Source organism: Scatophagus argus, chromosome 12 (genome assembly GCF_020382885.2).
Source record: "Scatophagus argus isolate fScaArg1 chromosome 12, fScaArg1.pri, whole genome shotgun sequence".
In the NCBI taxonomy this organism is placed as follows: domain Eukaryota; kingdom Metazoa; phylum Chordata; class Actinopteri; family Scatophagidae; genus Scatophagus; species Scatophagus argus.
The window spans coordinates 12,637,166-12,662,056 of NC_058504.1; the positions used below are offsets into that span (position 1 = coordinate 12,637,166).

Genomic DNA, 24,891 nt, shown 5'->3' on the forward strand with positions numbered 1-24,891 from the left:
TATTGTCTTGTAATGAATAACTAATTTCATGGTAATATATTTCTTTAAATGACAGAAAGAAAATGAGAACACACACACTCACCCACCACTCCAACCCCAGAGACAATGAATTAACATTTATTTTTAAGAAAGAAAACTTTATTAGTGATTTATAAACAAAACACATTACCACTGTTTCCATTTAAGTAAAATAAAAAAAAAAGTCATAAAATAAATGAAATAAATGAATTTCACTACTTCACTGTCACAGCTGATGAGCGGGTGTACAAAAAAAAGGTTTTACAACAGATCTGGGCTAGTCCATTCGGGACAGCACATTGCCACCATAGTTCACCACCATACATTGGGAAAGAATGACAGCATGAATGCTCACTAAACACAAGCATACACTACATATATGTTTTTTTTTGTTTGTTTTTGTTTTTGTTTTTTTGCTTGTTTGTTTGTTTTATACAGGAATATTTTTTGAGTTTTTTTTTTTTTCTTTGAAGTGAAAGGGAAGTGATAGCTCATCATAGGATCATACATATTTCAGTTACAATATTACAGTGTTAGTTAGATCGTCATGTCAAAGCTGGACACAGAGAGTGTTTTTTTTTTTCCTTTTCTTTTCTTGCTGGTAAAAGAAAAATAATAAACTTGCGTTGAAAGGTATCACACTATAGCATTTACAAATATCTAAAGAGGTTTAGTGGATGCCATACAACATCTGTGGAGTGTGAAGATTGTAGTACATAGATGTTTGGCGGACAGAAGTACATACAAATATCTCCTGTGCAAGTAATGAAGAAAAATGATAATACAAAAGAATAAAATCATAGCCATCTATCTATTTATATATATATTTCTCTATATAGTATGTGTTTCCTTAGAGCAGTACATGCAGCAGCCACTTAATGGACTGACGTCATACTGAGCCGCAAAACTTTGGGGACGTGGCAACAAGTTACAGGCAGGGGAGGGGAACCAACAGAGGCAGGTCTCAAAGGCATGTGTGCGCCCCTTTTACAATACCTCCTGAGAGAGGACTGGTGGGATGGAGCCGTGGGAATTCATAGATGCCCATTTTTTTTAGCTTAACCAATGTAGAGACAATCTATGTAAAGTCTGCACTGCATTTACGGTGTGCAAAATCTAATATGTGACTCAATGATCCTGAACAATTACTTCAGAGAACAATGTTCTTCTCTTGTACATAGAGGGGGAGAGCAAGCCCACGGCACCTGTCTCCTCACTCTATGCCAGTCCTCCACCTGTGTAATGTGCCTCATCCCACCTGGTCCTCTCTCATCAGAGGCTACAAACAGGAAAATAAACAGCATAATGTAGTACTCACAAGTTAAAAGCACTGAACCTTTGTGCACTTAGACATCTGACAAGAGTTCAGGGCACAGACCCCCAAATGGGCTTCCCGAGGCCTCGTCCACATTACTCCATGCTGTTCGCAGCACACCACAATGCTCAGAGCAGGCCATTGCCAGGATCGATCCTGAGCAGGGGGTCAGAGTGGGGGTTGGGTGCAGTGTAAATAGGGGGTAATTAGGAGGTTGGCATGACACGCAAAAAGCAGTTAAAGCTGTAAGGAAGGAAATGAAGAAAAAGCCAGAATAGTGAATCTCTTTAGAGAACAAATGAAAACAAAATTTTTTCACAGACTTCATCATCACACGAAGAGGCAGTCAGTGGAGTGGGTGACTGTGGGGGGAAAAGGCAGTTGGGGGGAAGGAGTGGACGGCTCGTGGCAGCTTAGGGCAAGTACAAGCAGGTGAGCAGTTGTAAACTCAAGGTATCAGGTAAAGACTGGTTGCTACCAAACATTCAAAGCAGACAGCGTTAGGCTTTTGCTGCAGCAGGGGGAGAAGAGAAGGTGTTATCAAAATCTCAACACTCTCCTAAAATTCTGTAAGGTTTTGTCAGAGTCCAATGACTGAAAGCGGAGTCTCAAACCAGCTCAGCCGGACTCTCCCCTCTGTGATGTTCAGGAGAATGTGAGGAATCCTCCTCCACATCTCCATCTTTCCGGTGCTCTCTGCATTCTTCAGCTGGGGTTCTGGTTGGAGATGATTCTCTCTCTGTGTCCTTCAAATGCAGTGAGCAAATACAGAGTGATCGCAAAGGATGCTGCTTCCATCCTGAGAGGGTTGATGTACACAAGCGCACAAAAGCTTGCAGTGTCTATTTTTTTAAGCACATTTCTTGGATGTCTGTTGAATTTCTTTCCTTTTTTTTACTCTCTCCCTCTCTCTAGGTCTCAAGTGCTTTCTGTGTCTACCTTGTCATGGTAAGTGTATGTATACGTTTGCATGTTAGAGTGTTTGAGCATGCGCCTGTGTACATGTGTTTTCATTAAGACCTCAGGAAACACTGTTGGTAATTACCGGAGGAATCTGAAGCAGTGTCATGTCAGCCTTAGTTTCAGTGACTCTCTCCTGTGCTATTTACAAGTAGTGTGTGTCCAGCTTCAGATGGCGTGCATCTGTCTCATTCTCCGTTGTCTTTCTTCTTTCCTTGGCTGGCACAGAGCTTTTTGTTATTGTACAAAGTATTTGTCTTCTCTCAGAGAGAATGGTTTACATGTCATAGTTGGGGAGGGGGTAAGACAGAGGTGCCAACGTGCCCAGTGGGTTCACAGGAGAAAATAAAATCAAGACGAGGGCAAAAGGGTGGTCCTTTCTTTTTGACTGACATGAGTTGACTCAGGGTGTATAGGCACATCGGGGTGTGGAGCAAAATCAATCACTTTACTGTTTATCAAGGCAAGATCAATAATTTACCTCAGGCAGGGACTGAAGGTAAAATAAATCTTGGTAAGGCCAGGTTCATAACAGAAAGAGCTTTAAAATATTATCAGTGAAAGTGGGTAATATGATGAAATTGGAAAATCTATAATAGTTTTCACATTTTCTTTTTGCCCAGTGGACTTTGGTTGGTACCTCTGTTTTAACAACACCCTTTACTTCTTTGCTGTTTTCTCTTTCTGCGCCTCTACTCGTCACCATCATCCTTCCCCTTATCCTTCTTGTCTTTCTTCTCCTTCTTCTTCTTCTTTTTCTTCTTGGCCTCCTCTTTCTTGCCAAAGGTGATGAAATCACTTTTGTCGTCCTCTCCTCCCTGGTTCTGTCTGATGGATATTATGGCGGGGGAGCCAGGGATGATGAAGGCTTCTGGGGGAACCTCGCCAGGTTTCAGGTGCTGTGGGGGTGCACCGGGACCACCGGGGCCATAGCGAAAGTGCCAACTGTTGCTGTCTACGCCAGCACCCATTGGGGGGGACACCTCTCCCCCTTCAGCATCTGAAACAAACACAGAGAGATGGAAATGACTAATTATTCACAATCTATTTGCTCCGAACAGATGTAATTATTAGAATGACCAAATATTATAGATTTCTTACTCATGGACAATACAAAATCTGCTAGACCTCTACTCCAACCACTCTGAATTGCAATAGAGACATACAGGACATGAGTTACTAACTCTTTTCCAAGTCATCCACGATTCATTCTGCAGCTAAATGAATGTTATTTATAAAACACAGCAGCTCAAAAGCACAGTTTTGCCTGTATGTGTCCTTCATGCATGCAAATTTAAAGGAGGACTGGAGAAATAACCAGAAGAGATATCATAAGAGATGCTGACAGAACACATTCTGCTGGATTTACAAATGATCTGCCAATTAACAGGGTCGGTTTTGTGTGAAAATGTATTTTCAAGTGAAGAGGAGGTGCAATGAGCAGATGTATACAGTGGACAGATGTATATAGTGGAGTGAAAAAATAACCTAGCACAGATATCTATCTTGACTACAGGGTGATTTAAAGTTGACATTCGACTGCACCAAAGCAAACACATTCTAAGGTTTTTACAAGCCATCCGTCACCCTGTGCAACATTTTATGTGCTTCCATCTTGTTTTGATTTCATTAAATCCTGCTGTATTAGTTCCATAAATCATTCTATAAAATAAGGCTATTGACAATATATGTTTATGATCATATCTCTATTTTAATCAGTGATAGATCAGTGTTTTCTGAATTAAAGATTAACTGCAGTCAGTATCTCTGTTTAGCATTACCATATTTTTTGAGTTTTTCCTCAGACCAATCCCCCCATTGAATGGCACCTTTTTGAGCTCGCAGACTGGACCTGTAGGAGGCAGTCTCAGTGGCTGGCCATAAAATTAGCTGCAGCTAATTAAATAAAAAAGCCACAGCGCAAACCTGCCCCAAGCATTTATATACATAAATCAGGCCTACTGTGCCAAAATTTTGACTGCATGGAGAGTTGAGCAATAACCACAGCAGTGGCCGTAAGAAAAAAAAATCTTATCAGTCAATAATGAGTGGCCATGACACACTACAAAAGGTGGGGGGTGGTGGAACTTAATGGGAGGATGCTGAGAGGAGACTGCTAAGTGGGCAATGAATCAAAGACTCCCTCCTGGCCAAAGCTAACATCTATGGCACTGAGTGATGAAAGATTAAGCCCCTTATCATTATTTAAACGTGTAGTAATGTAATAAGGTATGAGTGCGGTATTTGAATGAATTTAAGTGTAAGAAAGCAAGATTTTATTTTTTGAACAAAAATAAATAAGCAATCCCTTGGTGAAAAGGACACTTGCAGTAAAAGTGGACACAAAGTAAACATGTCACTATTTAGTAATGGTAAGGTGTAACTGTATCAAGACGGGCATTATAACATACATGAGCATGCATCAATGGGTGATCACACCCTTACTTCACTGTGTGGGTGTATGTCATTGCATTAATGTTTGTGTGTGGCATATAACAAACTAAGCCCAGTCTACCAGCAAAAAGACGCCATCACTTTGGTTCTTTCCTCACAGCGGTGACCTACTTGCCACACTTGCCTCACATATTCCTTTTATTTCTCTGACTCCTTTTCTGAGTTCTTTCCAAAGGGGGAGATTAACTGAGCAGGGCTCCATCCAACCAGAAGGAACAGTGTCTGGAAGAGAAGGCCTGACCCCATGTAGTACCCAGAGCAGAGAATACCAGCTTCCAGCCCTAACTTACCCAGCCGACCTCAAAGTAAACACTCTATGTTGGGTTTCAGTTTGCTTCGTGCTGCACAATATGAACCATCACTTATGTAGTCGGACACAGAGAACACAGACATGACTCTGTTAGTCAGAGTCACGTCTGTGTTCTCTGTGTCAGGACTATGAACGAACTGTCGGGTGTAAGCTGGATTTTATCCTGCTATGATGACCAGTGTGCGACCAGAGACAGTGAGTCTCCACTTCACATATGTGTTTGTGTTTACATTCAGATGCAGGGTGATGATTCAGCCGTAAATCAGCAGCACTAATAAACTTTAATTCATGTGACAGTGGAATTCATTAGTTCCCAAGCTTTTTATTTTTCTATTCCGGGTATAAATTCATACTTTGCTCACTCTTCTTAGACGACAAACATGATATCTCCCGCCTGGCTTTCAGTCTTACGAAGTCATAGAGGTCTGGACTGCTGTAAAGCTCCTCCCTTGTTTTTTTAATGTGTGAACTTAGATGTGAGCTTGGAGTTTTGAACTGAAGGCTGGACACTAACAAGTCATCTGAAACATTACTTAGGGCTTTAGGACATTGAGGAGAGCATTTTTCATTTGTTTACGTTTACAGACCAAACTTTTCACTGTCTGAGAAAATAATTGGCAGATTGCTCAATACTGAATTTTTAGCTGCAGTTCGAGTCTGAACTGTCATTTTCATCATCATGTTTCATTCTCTCAGATATATTTAAACAATCGTCCTGGGACTGCTGCATCGGAATTAAGTGGGTCACGCAACTGAAATTGTTTAAAAATCATTATTCCCCAAAAAGCTCTCATGTTTTCACCAACTGAGAGAAGACACAATTTGACAGAGACTGAAAAGATTGGGAAAGGACAGGCTAAATCCAGTCACTGCTTCCTCCACATGTAGACACAGAGACAGCTAGAGTCACATTCATTTACAAGGCAAGAGTCTTCCTCCAGTTGATAAGCCCTCATCTGGCTCCCCAAGCAGAAACATGACCCTGATTCTACAATCTCAATACGACGTCAGAAACAGGAGTAAATCAGCACAAAAATACTTAATGAATGCCAGTGCTTCGCTCTGACGTGTCCCCTCTCTTGCCTCTAAGAAATTACCTGTCTATCTCAAAGTGGGAAGCTGATGAGACACCAGTGCCCCTGTGCAAACTAACATTCATAAACAAAACAGCACCCCGGAGAGTGATGAGTCATGCTGAGAGCAGACAGATAGAAAAGGGTAAGGCAGGGTAGGCTAACTCTGCTGAGAGGGTCAATGTCTTATGCTGGATTTACAAATGGGATGTGCTGTAGTCTAGATGTGTGTTACACTCTTGTGCGAGTGAAAAGGTCATATCATAATAATCTTTGCTGCTTTGGGGGATTATTTCTGTAAAATATCTAATGACATATGTAGTTTTGATGTTGACATGGGCATTATGGGCACCTGTGAGGCTGGTTTCACTCTATATTTAATCCTCACATGTTAACGCTCTGCATCTTTTCCTTCACGACAACAGTAAGACTGATCTCCACACAGCCATCGCTTCAGTCTGATTTGTCAATGGCTGTTGCAGAGCAAAACCTCCTCTCTTCTCTACTGCCTATTCTTCTTTCCTCCCCCACCCCACCACCCTCTCTCTCTTGCTATCGCTCATTTCCCCTGACCTTTCAACTAATCTTGCGTGAAAACTCAGTCAGCTAACATCCATCCCTCCCAGTTATTGACAAAAGTCATAAGCATGCCTATCAGTGTTTATGGTAACATTAATGTGATTGGGTATTAAACAACTTGTCCATCAGTGACAACTTCCAGGCACATTAGAGACAAGGATGTTTATCTGTTACATAGTGATGGCTGTTGCTGCCCCCACCCCCCCAACTCTATTACTCTCTCCATGTGTCTGCAACATGCACACTTTATACCCTCTGCATTTGAAATGAGTGACACAAGCCACTGTAATCAATAAATTTCCTTCGTAGATCAGGTTTCTCCATATCTCATCCCCCTCCAAATCTCTGGAGTCTTCAGTCCAACTGCTCTGTCCCTGAATGTCCCGTCCCTCCCCTGTGCCGCCCAAGGTTTTCACAGCCACTTAAATCACCCGAGCTCCATTTTGCCACGTCTACTTTATTCATCCCCTTGTCTCACCCTACCGTCGGCCAGTTGGGCAGAAGCGCAGTGGAGCGCAGTGCTGCGTTACATAACGAGTCGAGAAAGAAGGGGAGGAGGAGGAGGAGGATGAGGAAGAAGAAGAAGGGCCAGGAAGTGCAAGGATGCAGATATGAAACACAATGTTCACCATCAAAACGGAAAATGGTAGGTATGGGGATTTAAAAAAAAGGACTGAAAGAAATCTGTGATTGTTACAACAGCCAACAGTCAGACCACACCCTTCTTAAGCATAGCACCTGTGTCTGTTGATGTGCTGTGCAGCGTATGCACGTTCTGTTAAAAAAAAAAAAAAAGTGATGTTCCAGTCTATTCAAAACCTAATTCATATTCATGTGTCTGTGTCCTCACTGATATGCCTGGATGGTGATGGAAGAATACATTTTTGTGTCTGCACAAATTACCATATCTTCCCCGGTTTGCCAACAGCAAATGAGATAGAAGACAAAAAACTGTTTTTAAGAGCAATTACAGCCGAGTGTGTGTGTATGTGTTTGGGTTTCGTGCCATGCCGAGCACCTTGCTGTCTGCTCCCAGCTGGGTCATGTGGCAGATGGTGGACACAGGCAATCCCAAGTGACAGGACTTAGCACAATAAAAATAACAACTGAATGTAGGTGTGCATGTGGGAGTTTGAGTTGCTATCTCCGTGTGTGTGTGTGTGTGTGTGTGTGTGTGTAGGTGCTGTGGCAAAAAAAGAAATGAAAAATTATAAACTGATTTATTCTCCAGAGAAAAAGAGAGGGAGAGAGCTGGCAGGACATCTAAAGACTGGGAGCAAAAATGGGTGACAATAAAGGGAAGCAAATAACTGAAGTCGAGAACAGGAAGCAGATGGGGCGGAGGGATCCACAAACAGTGAAATGTCCCTGACAGCTTCCAAACTTCTGTACTTTGCCTTTCTGACTGTGCCAACAATCTTTTCATATCAATTACTTGCTATCTAAAACAGTGCAGCTCCAACGTATCATATTTAGCTTTAGGCTAAATCAACTGCATGCTTTTCTCTATTTTACCTACAACTTTGTCTCTTTTTATCCACCTATGAAGAGAGCACACTCAAAACGTGACACTGAGAAAGATACTATACATGTAAATGGATGAGTTCATGGTACTACATGCTAGCTAGCAGATCTATGGTCACGCCCAGAGGCGCTGAAGGATCAAAATGTAGGATAAACCCCAAGCTGAGTCTCCTCTTGTCCACCTTTTCCTCCATCATCTTGCTTCACTCTCTCCCTCTCACCCGGCCTTTTGCCTCCACCCTTGGGCCTATTTTTTGCCTTGACAGGTGACTGCTGCAGTTGACTGCTGTTAACTCTTATCAAATCTGTCTTTTCCAGTTCCTCTCTGGGTATATTTCGGTGTGTGTCGTGTGTGTGTGTGTGTGTGTGTGTGTATGTGTGTGTGTGAGAGAGGGAGATCTGGACTATAGATACAGAAAACAGTAAAGCTGCATCCACCTCTGCAGTACACCACCGCCCTGGTGGATGTAGGTCACTCTCCTTCCCTTACTCGCGCCTCTGCTATCTCTTTCTCTCTCTCTCACTTTATACATCTTACCTCCAGCTCTGACTTTCTAAACACAACCCCTCCTTCCTTTAGCTCTGTCACTCCTTCCAGCTCATATTTGTCCCCTTCGACTTGTCCTTCACCTCCTAATGCCACAGTGTATTTTAGTTCCCCCTTTCTGCCCCTCCCTTACCACACGCCATATGTTTGCACCTCTCTATATCACCCCATCCCCCTCAGCGCTCTCTCCTGCCAATATTAGGGGCCATGAATGGTTGCCATAGAAACTGCATCCTAGTAGGACATTGGTAGAGTCATGGTGACAGTGCTTGTGCTGATGGAGAATAATGCTGCAAACTCTTTCTCTCTCTCTGTCTCTCTCTCTCTGTCTCTCTCTCTCTGTCTCTCTCTCTGTCTAGTCTAACCACTCTCCCCTAGCAACAGCAGTCTAATGCAGCTTCCTCTCTTTCCTTTTCCACAGTCGATCACTCTGATTTACTCATTGTTACTCCCTCGCAAACAGTTTATGTCCATCGCTCTCTACCTTGCCGTCCACCTTATCGCTTACTGCTCGTTCTCTTCTATCTTTCCTGTCTCTCACTTTGCAACCCACCCATCTCCCTCCTGTCCCTGTCTGGCTGCTTATCTCTTCAGGGGACGGTTGCAATTTTGCACAGTTTTCTCTGAATGCCTACATGACTGGGGTTTAAAGACAGAGCCGTGAAACAGAGGAAGTGTCAGTGGAGGATGACATAGAGGGAGTGAAGAACAGACAGGGAGAGAGCATTAGACAACAAGCAGAACCCTGATTTCATTAATGTGGGTCTGTTAATCTGGGCGTGGGCTGCTCTCCATCTGTCACAGCAGGAGCAGTACACAAAGCAGGCAGCCAAAACACACTTGGAAACACAGCCAGGCACACACACACACAGACAGACACGTACACATGAAAGCACAAAACAAGATGCTGCGACACAGACACACAAACTGATACCAACACACAAATCAGCACACTCGAAATCAGAGCGGAAGAAACAGGGGCGTTGTCAGCTCTACCTCTGTGTCTCACATCGGAGGATAAAAACAGAATGTGTGAGGCAAAACAGCATCCTGCAGGTACAGCACCCAGTCTGAAAACAAGTACCTCAAAAAAAAACAAGCTCTCATATTCTCCTGCTCCCCACCTAAGGACCACAGCCTGCCTAACAAACAAGACGACTTAGTTATAAATAGCACAGACTGTGACTCATAGTGATGTGACAGGCCACATTGAATCAATATCTCCATTTCTCTCATTTCTCAGATATGATAAACAGAACTTGAAAGTCAGAACACAAATCTTTCGCAATCACTTAACCCAGAACAATCCTTAATCCAACCCTAAAATGTGACATGAAACTAATATAGCCCTGAGCTTATATTTCCATTTTTAACCTGACTAACGATGAAATAAAGAAGGCACAATAAAAGCCTTCAGGCACAGCGAGGATGGTGTGTATAAAATGTGTTGTTCTGTTGCCATGACTTAATTAGACCACCTTAAATCCTCACCAGCTGATCTTGTTACCACTGACCCACCCTGAGGATGTCACTACTGCCTGTTCTCATCTCTTCCCCTCTCCATCCATCTTTCTATCTCTCTCTCTCTCTCGTGTTTTGAAGGGCCTGCAGGCTGTAAGTTCTCAGCCAAGGCAAAAAATCAATGGCAGAGTGGAGGCTGGGTGTGTGTGTGTGTGTGTACGGAAAGGAACGGTAGTTAGTGTGTGGGCAGTTTGTCTGCCTGCCCATCCTACCACCTCCTGTCTATAAAAGGCAGGAGGCCAGGCCATTTCTGCATCCTTAATTACAACAAATCACCTCTTCATGTGAACTGAATTGCACTGGCGTCCTTGCTCCAGTCCTCTCCTTGTCTCACCTCACCTGCCTGCTCTCTCATTTTTCTCTTCCAGACAGTTTCTCTGTTTCACTCTTAATCCTTTTTGACCCCACTTGTCATTATGGGAAAAGTCAAGAGTTGACAACTGAATTCCCCTCAAAGCACAGAGGCCGCTGACACTGTGTGCGGCAGTGCATGTTTGGTCATAAGTCTTGGTTTGGGGCAGGGAATATGGCATCATATGCAATGACATTCACATTACATTGTCCACGAAATGTCATTTAACATTGAGTATGCTGTCATTTAGAGTTTCGTCATGCTCCAGTGTTCCTGTTCTTACGACTCAACTAGTTTTCCAATAAGCTCCTTTGCAGTGCTTTGCCTGAGCCTGGCTGAGGTCTTGTCCACCCTGCTGAGGGCCACAATACCATAAATATTTTCTCTTCTGTAAAAAGAACAAAAAGTGACTTCTTCCCACTGAATACCAAAAGTGTTGCCAATACTGTTTTGCAACTGATGGCTTAAATTCATTAAGATTGTTTCCTACATGACAGCAACATTAAAAAAAAAATCTGGCACTACAAAATAATTAGCAATCAGCTGTTTTAATTATGAAATGCACGCATACATTAATTCAAATCTGCATATGTCATATAAAATTATAGCTCATATTAAGCTTACAAATATATTCAAATAGTGAACCTTTCTATTATTTTCCTCATCAGGCACCACTAATCTTTGTGAGTGCATGTGTATGAGAAGGAGAGAATTAGAGAGATCCACATTAAGTGGAAAGGGAAAGTAATTGTGCTTTACCATTCTTTTCTAATGTCTTCTCCAATGTTTGTCCTCAGTGGCTCAGTGGCTCAAACCTCTGCAAATGTCTTTCTGATAATCCAAACAACTGCTGCCTCTCTCTAGCTCTCTCTGCCTCTTTTTCGCTGTATTGTCTCCCTTCCTGATGCAGAGAGCAGAGATATCTATCTGCGCCTACGTAGCATGTGTCATTTCCTCTCTCTGCAGCAGTGGGAAGGGGTAGGGAGTGGGTTGGGGGCGATCTCGTAGCTGATATGTCTCTTTTGTCATTTTATTAGCCTCTTGTGGTTTGATAAGCTTTTCAGGAATACAAGGTTATTGGTATGAGATATGGCCTTAATCTGTGCTGTGGAATGTGTCGCTCAGAGATCCATTCAACTAAATCGTACACAACTGTCACTTAGACCTTAAAAACTAAACTGCGTGTGCCAAGCGGACATCTTTATTGAAGTTCATTTTTATTATGCATAAGCTAGTGTTTAAGTTAGATGTGATTGGTAAGATGTGATTGGTTTAGGTGAAAGTAACATGACAGATTCTTACCAGCGGCGCTGGATGCAGTGGGCCAGTTCTGAACCAGGACCCCTTGGGCTCCCTGCATTACTGAAGATTCTTCCATGTGCACTGAGCTGGAAAACATAAAATAAACATGCACATATTAAACACTGGAAAGATATTCTCTCACACAGTACCATGCTGTGTTAAATTAAACAGCACAACAGAAGGCACCCATGCATATAATTTAATACTTATGTATAGTCTATATTATGATTGTTGTATGTGACTACAATATGAGCATATCTAATTCTCTGGTCTCCACATGTTTCCTATACTGCACAATATTTCAAAACTTGGTACTCTGTGTTTGCTTATTGATTCGAGATGTAGCAGTGTCAGAAAGGCGACATTCAAATTAGGATTAAAGTATTCAACCTAAATTTTCCTAACATTCTCTGGATTATGGATTACAGATGGCCGTTTTTACATTTTCACACTCTGTGTGTGGGATTTTAGCACCCTCCCCTCTATTAGAAAACACCACACACTCTGTCGTGTTAAACAGCAACAGAAATGCTGCTACAAACTGCAGCTTTTCTCTCACTGCCACTTCCCTATCTTTAAAAAGGCAGGATGAAAATTTTCTCTGACAAAAAAGATTTCAGTCATGAAGATAGAAACCAAAACCTATGAATCATCACAAAGGGTCACTGCTTCCTGATGTGATCCAGGTGATGAGGACAAAACCTCTTTTAAAAGGTCAGTTTGGCCATGAATGGGAAAAAAAACAACACAGACAGTAACATGAAACTATTTTGTCTGTGATTTGACTCCTAAGAGATATTTCAGATATAAATAAATGTTCCCAAACTAAAACCACTCCTCTACCTGCTGCTATTCCACTTGAATTCACCTGTCCATTCTTCTCCTTGTGTCCCTAAATGTAACACTAGGTCTCCTGAAATTAAACACTTGTTTTTAATCATCTGGTCTTTTTTCCTGATAATTTATGCATTCTGAAGTTTTGGTAATTGTTTTCCTTCTCGAAAACAGGGGAATTAAAAAATAGCAGAATTGTTTAATAATGCTAAAGATGGTTATAAGATGTATGGATATAAATCTCTATGTACGGTGGTTCTGTCAGGATCCCACAAGTGATTTGGGGATGGAGGCCATCTTAAGTGCTGCTGAAGCACCAGCATCATCAAGATACATTAATGAAACAATGTGGCAAACACTGGACTGATCATATACTTTTCCTTCTTTCCCATCTTCTCCTACTGTCTGTATGTACACTCTCATCATTTTCTAGCATTAATTCCTTCACATAAGGCTACATTTCTAAATACACTGATCGCTAAATGAAGTCAAACACAACATCTATACGACCAGAAATGAAACAAAATTAAATAGGTCAGTGCATTACATGGTGTTTGGGTGTGGTATCCAAAATCTCTATGCAAGCTCTGATTGCAGATGAACATTCAGTGAGGCTTGGTAACGGGACATGGGGGGCAGTCAACTTAAAACAAATCAGAGGCTGGTAGTCACGAGACAGATTTAACGTGTTAGACTGGTTCACATTAACTCTCATTAATCCCTGCCGTAATTATGAGGGAATCTGTGTATCATGAGTGATGCTCAGATGGTGCACAGTTATTAATCTGACATGGACATCAGAGCGCACACATGAGTACATACATATGGCACATGTATCTAATCTAAACGGCCTTACTCAGGTTGCCTGTGGGCTGAGACAAAGACATTAGCCTGCACAGCAGCACAGATGACTGCATCTCAGGAAATGTGTGTGTTTGTGTGCCACAGCCACACAGACAGTCTTCTGTTTGTGCACATCTGACGCTATTACAGGATTGAGTGTTACAAACACTTCTGTTTTCTCCAAGCCATTTTTTTTCTATTGAAAGCCAGTGTCTCAAATCTATCTAAGCCAAGTATATCCACAGGAAGAGGATATATGAGATTACACAGATGGCAGATGACAAAATATTTTGGCTGAGTCTAATGCATTAAGCCTGTGACTTTTTGTAACTGTGCTGCCACCTCATTTGTATGACCCTTAATTTAGTCGTGTCCATCTGATCCCACAGCAGGTAATAGCGCAGTGACTTATGGGTAACGTGATCACTGGTGTGGTCATGCAGCAATCCCCAAGTCCGTGATAGGCCATCTTTCCACCTGACTACCTGCCCTTCACCCTTCAGTGACCTCCTCGCTGCTTACTCTTCCCTCCTGTCAGTTCTCCATCTGTCTGTGGCTATGCTAAGAGAGAAACACTTCCAACTGCACTTCACCCTCACTATGTCCAGTCTCTGATGTTTCACATTCAATTGTTTTCACTGAAATGTTTTTAAATCAAATTTAAATTGTTCTCAATTTACCTTAATATATATTTAATATAAATAATATGCCATGGGAAATGGTAAACACAACGTTCTGTTGTGGATGTGAGTCTCTTTTCTTCTCAGCATTAATCACAGCTGGAAGCAAAATGATCTCAGACATCTTTGCTGAACCTGAATACCTCACATGGCTCCATTATACAAAGGTGGGTGTAGGGCTTTGAAGATGTTGAAAAATTTTGCCTGGTGGCCCCGTAATGGGGGCATCCATGTACCCTTTCATGTTGATGCTGTTTATTCCATTTCAACAGACTAAAGTGTTTCAGTGAAATGTCAAGAGTGTGCAGCAGACCTCAATGTCAGCTCAGGATCAAAACCAGTGCCAAAGAAGTATTTTCAAAGGTACCATTATCATGTGAGTGCATAAGATAAGATTTTATTGATTGCCGAGGGGAATTTTGGTCTATCATCTATCAACAATGGATAGGAGATGCTAAATATCAGTTAGTTAGAGAGAGGTGCAGGATTTGATTATTTGCTTAAATCTCATCAGATGGGATGGTGTCATATGTTTTTTTTGGTCTTTGACAAAACATGAAAGTGACAGAAAAAAGATGGGATGCTTACCTCTGCATTACACCTCCTGCTCTCAGGGAGGCTGAATATCTCCAGTCTGCACTCGGCACTTTGGGCTGCAAGAGAGAGCGAGAAGAATTGAGTCTTAAGTACAGGCGAAAACCAATACCATCTCATTAATAAGTCATAGCGAGAGCTACCAGTGCATGCGCATCACGCACACACATAAGCACACCAACTCTCAGTCACACACACCAAACACAGCAATGACAGTTTGGGTCTCCAAAGGAAGGGGGCCATTCAGAAAAAAAAGACTAAGGTTCTAGGTGCCCTCATCCCGCCCCATCCCCCACCTTGCGCCTTCACCTGCCCTCCCTCCCCTGCATGTATTTTCACACACAGTAACACACACACACACACAAAGAGATTTCTGACCCTGGTACTGTGATATATAGGTCCTGAGGCAACACCTGCAGGGGTTGGTCCACTCAGACTAGGCTGGTTATGGCTCCCTCACTTACTATGCAGAACTCTCACATTGCTGTATGTGGGGATGAAAGACTCAGTTACTGCTCTTCATCCCTTCACCTATTTCAAAATGTGAAAACAAGTCATCACAAAATTACTGCAAGATGCTTTTCAGCAACGCTTCTGTACAGCTTCTGCTGTATTTTCTGCTTTAAGCTGTACAGCCCTCCCTTCCTCTGTGCCGCTTCTGTATATTCACCACCCCCTCTCCCGTGCTGCTGAGTTCTTTCTCCCTGTTACATCCTCTTTACACTGATCAAAACCTTGAGTTTCACTTGAACGCGGCCTGTGTGAGTCAGTCTGACACATCTCACCATGGTAACAGTGCAGAGCCCGGTCTACATTCTACCCTGCACCCACTACCCTCTGTCATTCCAGTTCTGTGAAGGTCACAGGTGGAGGAAGGAGGAGGGACAGATATCAGATTAACCCCCTTAGTCCTGCATCCAGGGACACCACATCTCTACAATTGACATTCTGATGTGAGATTTCACTGTCTGTGCATCTAGTACAACATCTATACATCTATGCAACATCGTAAAACTTGACTAATGAGTTATAGGACTAAAATTCATTAGTGGTTGGGATTCTTCTGTAAAGTCAAGCTCACAGTGCAGAAAAACGAGTTGTTAACCTGACCACACAACTCAGATGAAATTGCACTTTCTCTAATCTCGAGCTAAAGCATGGACGCATCTAAACCAATCTGACTGAGGACACTAAATTTTCCCTGCTTGGCCACGCAGTTCATAAGAGACCCATTTGCAATCCCATTTCCTTTCAAATATGACAGATGTTCACTTGCTGCTGAAGCTGCATTGACCTCCGTGAGTCTGCAGTGGACATTCATCACCTTTGAAATCCAATATTTGGTCTTAATGAGAAAAGCCTGGTATTCCTCCTGGAGTCAATCAGAGCAGAATGTGAACATGGAAACAGAGCACTGCAGTACTGAAGACACTTGGTGCACTTGATTAGCTCAAGACAATTTCTTATCAAAACAAGTCAGTGGCTTTATCAATAGTTCAGATTGACACCAAAAGTATGATATATAAGTATGGTATTAAAAACCATACTTAAATATATTTATATATTTTCTTTCTTTTTTACCTTTCACACAATGCATGACAGAGACAGAGAGACAAAGAGAAAACACACATTCAGAACCAGATTGTCCACAAATGGGACTAAACTGCTTTGCTAAATGTTTGCCCTGTTGCAGCGTGCCAGCAGCCGAAGGGAGCGGTCTGCCTGGCCGTATGGTGTTTATGGGGGTAAATGAAAAACACACACACACACACACACACACATACACTAGCACATACAAACATCAGATGTAAGCATCTGGAACCTAAACATGTATACTCCCAAGGGAAGACATCCGTGCAGAACTAGAATATTAGCAGTCACCACACAGTACACGTTAACAAAAACAGACAAATAAAAATATGTATACTGAGGAGGACAAATCAATACGTTGAGTTTAATAAGTGGAGGGATAGAATTTAAATTAAGAGGGGAAAGCATTTCTTTAGTGTATCCTTTCCTTGTCTGGCTGTACATATGTAAATCAGGGAGTGATGAATGCTTTTGGTTTGGCCACTCAACCCTTTTCTCGCCTTTTTTTCCCCCTCCCTTCTTCCCTCTCCCTCTGAGTGAAGACTCCTAGCATGGATACAGAGCTCACACCTCCGCCATCAACACTGTGTCCAATCACCTTTCATCCCCCGCCTCATCATTGCCGAGCCAGCCAATCCACACACAATGCTGAGAAACACATCGCTGCCAGTTAATTACATAGCAAGAACAAACATGCCTGGAATTTAATGAGAAACACGGCAAGTGTTAACCGAACAATTATCTTACAGATTTCTTTGTTTGTCTTTTTATCTCTTTCTCTGATATCTGTCTATCTATCTGCATAGGCCGACCCAGAGAGGCTCTCCGGCAAACACTATTAGGTAGAAAATAAATAATATTTGTTTTATCCGAATAATACTGCTTAATAATACTGCTTTACTACAACCAGAAATGATTTCAACAATTTTGTGTCTGTTATCATCAAACATTTAGATGGGGGAAAAACATGACAAAACCATGAAAAATAAGCTTTAATTTAATTGAAACTCTGCCTCATTCTGCCTTCTTTACCAATCCTAAAACTCTGGCTTGCTGGCTCGGTACCAGGGAGGTACGTGACCAGAAGAAGGATGGTTTGGTGCAGTGGGACTGGTGGCCCTCGTAGCAGGCAAAGGCTGCACTGTTTCCCAGAGTCTCCCCCCCTGACAGAGCTGACCAATGAATGCCCTGTGGATCTACTGGACTTGAATACAGTGGCGGACAGTCCATAGCAGACAAATGACACTGACTGTGTGGGGTCATAGGTGAACAAGCAACTGAAATCTACAAGGTTGTTTGGAAAGAGAATCAATAACAGGGAGAAAAGAAAGAGAAAGATGATTCTTGAAAAAATTATTTGATTCAAGTTAAACGACTGTTCTCTACCACAACCAGTGAATCAGAGTATACCCACCTGCCCACTCAATAAAATCATAACCAACTGAAGCGAGCATGTGCATGAACAAAATGGTGGTATGGGATAAACACAGATTTGTACCTTCACGACTGAAAAATGTTCATACACCACACAAAGCAATCTATCTTAAACAGCAGCAAGAAAACCCTTCTTATTTTTATAACCTCACACACAAGAGCAAATGAAAGGCTTCAACAGCTCCAGAGCCATAAATGTCAACTGCAATCCTTCTGCAAGAACACCGCCCTAGAGCGAAACCTGAACCATAACTCTCTGAGAATTTTCCTTTCATGGCTTGTCCTTTGTGTGTCATTTACTGTTTTGAAGCAGTCTAAAATAACAAACACAGATTTCACACCAGGCACACACCTGAATGGCAGTGGCGTCTGGCATACTGAGACGCCGTACGAATATCTGACTCTGTCCACTGTGGCTGGTGACGTAGCCTGAGCCCCAGGTGCCACTGTGCGGCCGTCCCGTGTTGTAGAACATAAAAGTGTCACTTCCAGACGTGGCGGTCAGGCATGTCTTGTAACAGTATGTTTTGGTCAAAGACCCATTTCCTCGGACTTCAATATAATGAGGTTCCACTTTGAGGTCCCGGCGTAGGGCCACATTGTTGCTTTGCTGCCCCCCTGCTCCTCCTCCTCCTCCTCCTCCTCCTCCACCTCCACCTCCTCCACCCGCAGCTCTTCCTCCACCCCCGCCACTGGCTGGGGTGCCCCCCTCTGGAACACTCTTCTTGGATACACAACAAGGGGAACAGGATCCTGGCTGGGTGCAGTAGGCATGGCAACGCACAATGGCCAGCACAAAGACGGTGACCAGGAACACAAAGGTTGTGGCACACAGGGCAATGATGAGGTAGAGAGTGACATTGGAAAACATTAGGGGGCTGTTGGGCCTGATGATGCGCTTAGGATCAGGGGCCAACTTTGGCGGCAGCTCCATCACGTGCACATGGATGGTGGCGGTGGAGGAGAGTGGTGGTAAGCCGTTATCGCGCACCACCACTGTCAAAACAAAGGAGGTGGAGTTGTCCTCAATGACACGCCTCGTGGTGCGGATCTCACCTGTGTACTCATGCACCTTGAACAGGTCAAGGTCTGTGTTGATCTGCCCCAGGGTGTAGAACAGCCAAGCATTCTGCCCTGCATCACCGTCCCACGCCGTCACCTTGCTAACCAACACTCCTGCCTCAGCGTTTTTCATCAGCGTCTCTGTGGTGTGGCTCCCATTGGCAGGTGGGTAGACTATCTTGGGCACATGATCATTCTGGTCCATAATGTAAACATACACTGTGGCTACACGGCTGAGGGGAGGCACGCCATTGTCCTGGGCCTTAACCTGAAAGTGGAACTCTCTCAGCTTCTCGAAGTCAAAGGCTCGCAGGGCATAGGCCTCACCTGTATTAGGTTTGATGCTGACGTAGCTGGCTACGGGGATACCATGGTTAATGTCATTGAGGACAGTGTAGGTGATGCGTGCATTTTCTCCAGCGTCAGCGTCTATGGCCTTAACAGCACACAGAGGCGCACCAGGAGCATTGTTCTCTGTAATATAAACAGTGTATGATGTCTGTTCAAAACGAGGTGGGTTATCATTCACATCTGCCACGTCCACCTTAAAAGTCATTTGAGACGAGAGGGGAGGGGTGCCTCCATCCACGGCGTTGACAGTGACATTGTAGGAAGAGATGGTCTCCCGGTCCAGGAAAGCGGATGTCACGATGGTATAGTGGTTCCGGAAGGACTTGATCTTAAAAGGCAAATTGGGCATGATCTCCAGGGTAACTTGTTTATTTGGTCCAGAGTCACGGTCATTCACACTGATCAATGCTACGACTGTGTCAGCCCGGGCATCCTCACGTACAGGACTGGAGAGTGAAGACAGTACAATCTCAGGAATGTTGTCATTGACATCTAAAACTTCTACAACTACTTTACAGTGTACTGCCACAGCAGCTGGCCCCTTGTCCATAGCCTGTATGTACATTTCATATGAGTTTGTCTCCTCATAGTCAATGTTGTTTTTCACGCGAATTTCTCCAGTGTCTGTGTCCATGGAAAACATCTGTCTGACTCTTTCTGGTGTGTAACTGCTGAATGAGTAAAAAACGTCCCCATTTGAGCCCTCGTCGGGGTCTGTTGCGTTTAACTTGATGACAAGCGCGCCCTTTGGAGAGTTTTCAGACAGTTTTACTTTGTACACGGAGCTGTCAAACGCAGGCACGTTATCATTGGCATCAAGGATACGTACATTGATTTTGGCCGTGCCAGTTCGCTGTGGGGTGCCTCCATCCACTGCTGTGAGGATTAGCTGATGGGAGGGCATCTGCTCGCGGTCAAAAGGCTTTTTGAGAATGAGCTCGATTTGCTTGTTATTAGAAAATGGCTTGACAGAGTCCAGGGTGAGGTGGTCGTTTGGACTGAGGCGGTACTGCTTCACAGAGTTGGAGCCATCGTCTGCATCCTGAGCGCCCTCGATGTGGAACCGCGAACCGGTGAGCGCGGACTCCGACACCTCAAGCTGATATTCATCTCGAGGGAATTGTGGCGCGTTATCGTTCACGTCCAAAATCTCCACCTCTACGTTGTGCACCTCCAGTGGGTTCTCCAGTACCACCTCCAGGTTACGCGAACAAGTGCCACTGAATTCACAAACTGTCTCGCGGTCGATGCGGTCACTCACCACCAGCTTCCCGGTTTTGTGATTTATGGTGAAGTATCGCCGGCCGCTGTCCGACGTGATTCTGATTCGTCGGGTGGAAAGTTTTCTCGGGTCCAAACCCAAATCTCGGACAATGTCACCGACCAATGCCCCGTTCTCCAGCTCCTCCGGGATGGAGTATCGAATTTGTGCATTTGTAAGGCCACTGAGTACGAAAAGAAGCAGATATAAGGAAAAAGGCACATTCTCCTTTACACTGTAACAGCATCGCGCCGTCACAGCCATCGCAGGCAGGCAGAATTTGCAGAAATCTTTCCGCCTTTTCAGCTTACTGTGCGTCCCCACCCGCCTCATTAAAAACGAGGGAATAGTCCGTGCGCAACCCCGACTATGTACAGGACGACCACCGCATCCTCTCTGGTGCCCGTTTAAAGGGAATTTTCTTTTGTGCGTCCATGTTTTCCTTTGTCTGCACAGCTGATGTTTATAAAATTCTTTCTCCTCCGAGCAACGCTGACTTTCACCGATGCTGCCTATTGGTCTCCCCCTCTCCCTCTCCCTCTCTCTCTCTCTTTCTCTCTCCCTCTACCTCTCTCTGCGATGTGGTGATGTGTCTGTGGGCAAAAGGGGAGGGGGAGCCACTCGCTCACACGGCGCTGGCTGCATTTCAGCACCATCGATAAAATGATCGAGCACAATCTAATAAAATCAAACTCAAAAGACGAAAAGACTCCGGAGGTTTATCCATCCACAGATCTGGACGCCGTGCACGCAAGGGCCAATGTCACCTACACACTGATTCCGGTGAAACGAGCTCGACACAGTCGTTTTCCCTCTTTTTGTCTGTGCCACCGCCCTTTTCATTGTGCGCTGGGAAACTGATTTATGGACTAGGTTGGCGATTAGACGCCCTCGCTGATGAAAACACAGTTACCTAGGAGCCCTCTAACCAAACGGAAAGGCAGCTTTCTGTTACAGTGAGAAATAAAAGAAAACTGATAAACACTATTTTTAAAGGAGAAGTGGTTTTACTGCAGCAACTCTCCGTAATGCAGGCGCTCTGACTTTAGAGAAGGGATTTTATTATTTATATTTTTGTTGTTTATATTACAACAAAAAGAAGGGGCAGGTGTGTTAGAGGTTTGTTCTCCACCTGGTTTCAACCAGACGACCAGAAAACCAAAAACTGTTGTTGATTTTGCTGTTTCACTCCGTGTCAGTTCACGAGTTAAGACCCAGGAGGCTTCTGTCAACACAAAAGCATTTTGTGTTCCTCCACATCGCTTTTCCTCTTGCACGGTGACAGCTGACAGCGCCCCTCTGCGCCACAGGTTTCATTCCCAACATAAAACACAAAACCTTACCGGGTCACAGACGTGATGCTCCAGATGTGACCCCCTTCCATGTCTGACACAAACGCAGAGCTGGCCTCTCCTGACCAGCAGTAATGAGAATGCACACGTGAACTGCGCATGCACTAATAAAGCAACCACCTCACTGTTTGCCACAGCACTTAACAAAGAGCTACACGCCGGAAGTGTAATTATGCCGTATTTTATCAGTATATACACATGATCCTGTCGCTACAGCATGTCAGTTTCCTTTCAGGCCACAAGGTACACATTATGAGATTCTAGTTTCTCCAACCGGACGTTTTTCGACGCCTCAAACAGGGTCTGAACTGCGCATGTGCATCGTGGAAGGTAACGACATTAACACCCAGCTGACCCTGCTCTGTCTGTCCTCTAATTACTCCGGCCTCAGCACCCGTGTATCTCAGTTCATTTCAGTTTTGAATCGGATTCATGTTAATTAGACGCTCTTTATCTGAACACAGAGAGTGTGATGTGAATATAAATACAAGCAACGATGAGCCGACATTAAATCTGTGCTCATGTGATCAGCCACTCCTTAAACAAGTTACATACTGTCATGAAGTGGCCTTGTGAGACCCTGACCCCGGCCACTGGGCCAAGATGAGCCTCCACCGCCCACATAATCTTTTATGTCTCTCTTTGTGCGCTGCCACTCTCACCCACGCCCCGCTCTGCCCACGGCGATGACAGCGCTTGGCAACCCGGGAGACAGGGAGAAGACAGTGACTCACTCGGATGCTGCTAGTGGATGGGTGGATAGAGAGCGAATCTTCACACTCCAAAGCGACGAGGAGGAGGAGGAGGTGGCGAAATGGGGAGTTGGGGAAGCAGCCAAACGTCCGTCGAAGGAAGACAAATTACATACGAAATTCCCTCCTTTATAGAAGACTTTGAGCACTAGTTCATATCTAACGGTATAAGTAGGGCTACATTGATAAAGTGCACACGTTGTACTCAGTAACTGTCTATATGTAGCATTTCTGATTTTTTTTCAGAGTTACATACATTCGGCAGGGATTTCTCTGTATGCATTATTTTCCCACTGAGTGATGGTGATAAGAGAGTTTCTTTCAGGAGTCTCCGGTGGTCTACATGTGCGGTCTGCCACGCTCACTGTGACATTTAGCAGATTTACCCGGTGGGATGTGTGGACCTCCGTGTCTGGCAGTGACACAAAAATGAAAACAGGCGACGTTTATCTCGTCAGTAACAAACACAGAGCTGGATTTACACCTGACCTTTTGCGCCTGTCTCTTTCATTCTCCTCCTCCGATGTGATATGGTACAGCTCTCTCCTACCTGTTTCAAATACGCCCATCTGTTTCAGAGTTGATTGCGTGCCGCTGAGCTGTGGATTATTTATTTTTTTTTCTTCTTTTTTTACTCAAGGGTGCTGCAGATAAAGTTATCACCGTTATTTCACATGCAGACAGACGCCTGTTACGCATCAACAAACACTGCGCTAATTGGCTAATTGGAGCTTATTTTTTTCCCCTGTATTTTTTCTTGGAAAAAAGGCAGCCGTCTCCGCTCTGGACAGTCTTCAGATGGACAGTTGACAGATGCGGGTGCAGCTGATGGGTATGCTGAGGTGGAAATACAAGAGCTCCTCTCTTTGGCAGACTGAGAAAAAAAAAGTGGTTTGGTACAGGTTGGCCTGTGACAGACATGGGGAAGAGAGTTAATTCGGCTTTTAAAAACCGAGACTCCCTCTTTGTTCATTCTGTCAGAATATTAACATTCCCCCATTTCATCAATTATGCAAGATGGCCACCATATTAATAACATTCTCTTCACTAAGACTCAACCTCATTAATACTGTAAGCGGCCACTCTAAAAGCCATTACTTCCGCTACTCTCTGGAAATCCCTCCCATTTTTAATGAGTCAGATGACAGCGGAGACCCACAGAGGAGCGGGTCACAGCCGGGCTATCATGAAGCAGGACTCCTTACATCACTCCCTCAGTCATCACAAACAAAAGCAGTCATTCAAGCTTAAAGAGCATTTGGGCCTGCAGGCGTTGACGCCCTCTCAGACACACTCAGACAGTGTAAAGCATAAAAAAAAGCCCCACAAATGCTATCCAAGGACAAAATTATTTTGTCTGAATGGAGGTCAGGACATAGATTTGCCATTGTTTCCTCTCACTCTTAAATGGCAGGGAACAGCCATCAAGCGCTCTGATAAACAGATGCACTGACTGCAGGGAATAGGAGCACACAGGCTCTTAAAGGTTATGCTGACAGCACCTGCTGGTTTACAGCTAATGTTCATTACGAGCCTTATTTTTTGACATTTGGGAAGAAAAGGAAGAAAATTATTAGTCACATCCATAATCAAAGAATGTAATTTCAGATTTAAATGACGTTTTCTTTACAGGATGCACTGGAGTAAAGAAACTCAGTCATTTCTTTAGAGCAGAAATAGCATCACAAAAATGTCTCAGAAAATAAAGTATTTTAAAGATTAAGGCTCTTAAAGCGTGGTCATGGGATGTATCAGTCACCACCCACTTGTTCATGTTGTCCTCTGATTATCTCTTCTGCTGAAAACAAAACATAAAATATGTATGACAACAAAACATCTCCAGCATAACTCCGATCATCACTGTATATTATGTATGAGTTAAAAATAAAAGATTAAAAGTCCGTGTTAGCAGCAGTGTACTGTATGTGTGGGACAGGCAGGCTGAGCAAGAGGGAACAGAGGTGGACAGACAGTGAAACTGGTCCCTCTGTTGGGGAGGATCGGTAGTACAAGGGTTGGACACGTGATCATCACCCCACTGTCCATCCACAGAGGCTTTCTCATTAAGCCAAAGCACTAAAACATAATCCCAGCTATGAGTGTGTGTGTGTTTGAGAGAGAGAGAGAGAGAGAGAGAGAGAGAGAGAGAGAAGGAGGGCACAGACGTCAGACTGCAGTGGCAG

The 24,891-nt window shown here is 43.8% G+C and overlaps 1 protein-coding gene across 12 annotated transcripts in view; it reads right to left on the reverse strand.

The window, feature by feature from the left end:
• Positions 1-126: 126 nt before the first annotated feature.
• Positions 127-24,891, reverse strand: part of LOC124068260 (protocadherin alpha-C2-like) — a 99,903-nt gene continuing 75,138 nt past the window's right edge. For 11 of the 12 annotated variants that reach the window (XM_046406361.1, XM_046406364.1, XM_046406363.1 and 8 more), the window contains exons 2-4: positions 14,901-14,965; positions 11,956-12,041; positions 127-3,293 (exon numbers count right to left, since the gene is read on the reverse strand). In XM_046406361.1, coding sequence (XP_046262317.1) covers positions 2,986-3,293; positions 11,956-12,041; positions 14,901-14,965 — 459 coding nt within the window. In that variant the 3' untranslated portion in view covers positions 127-2,985. Of the gene's footprint in view, positions 3,294-11,955; positions 12,042-14,900; positions 14,966-18,282; positions 21,895-24,891 lie in introns of those variants that run through there. The other variant, XM_046406352.1, reaches the window with a different exon arrangement.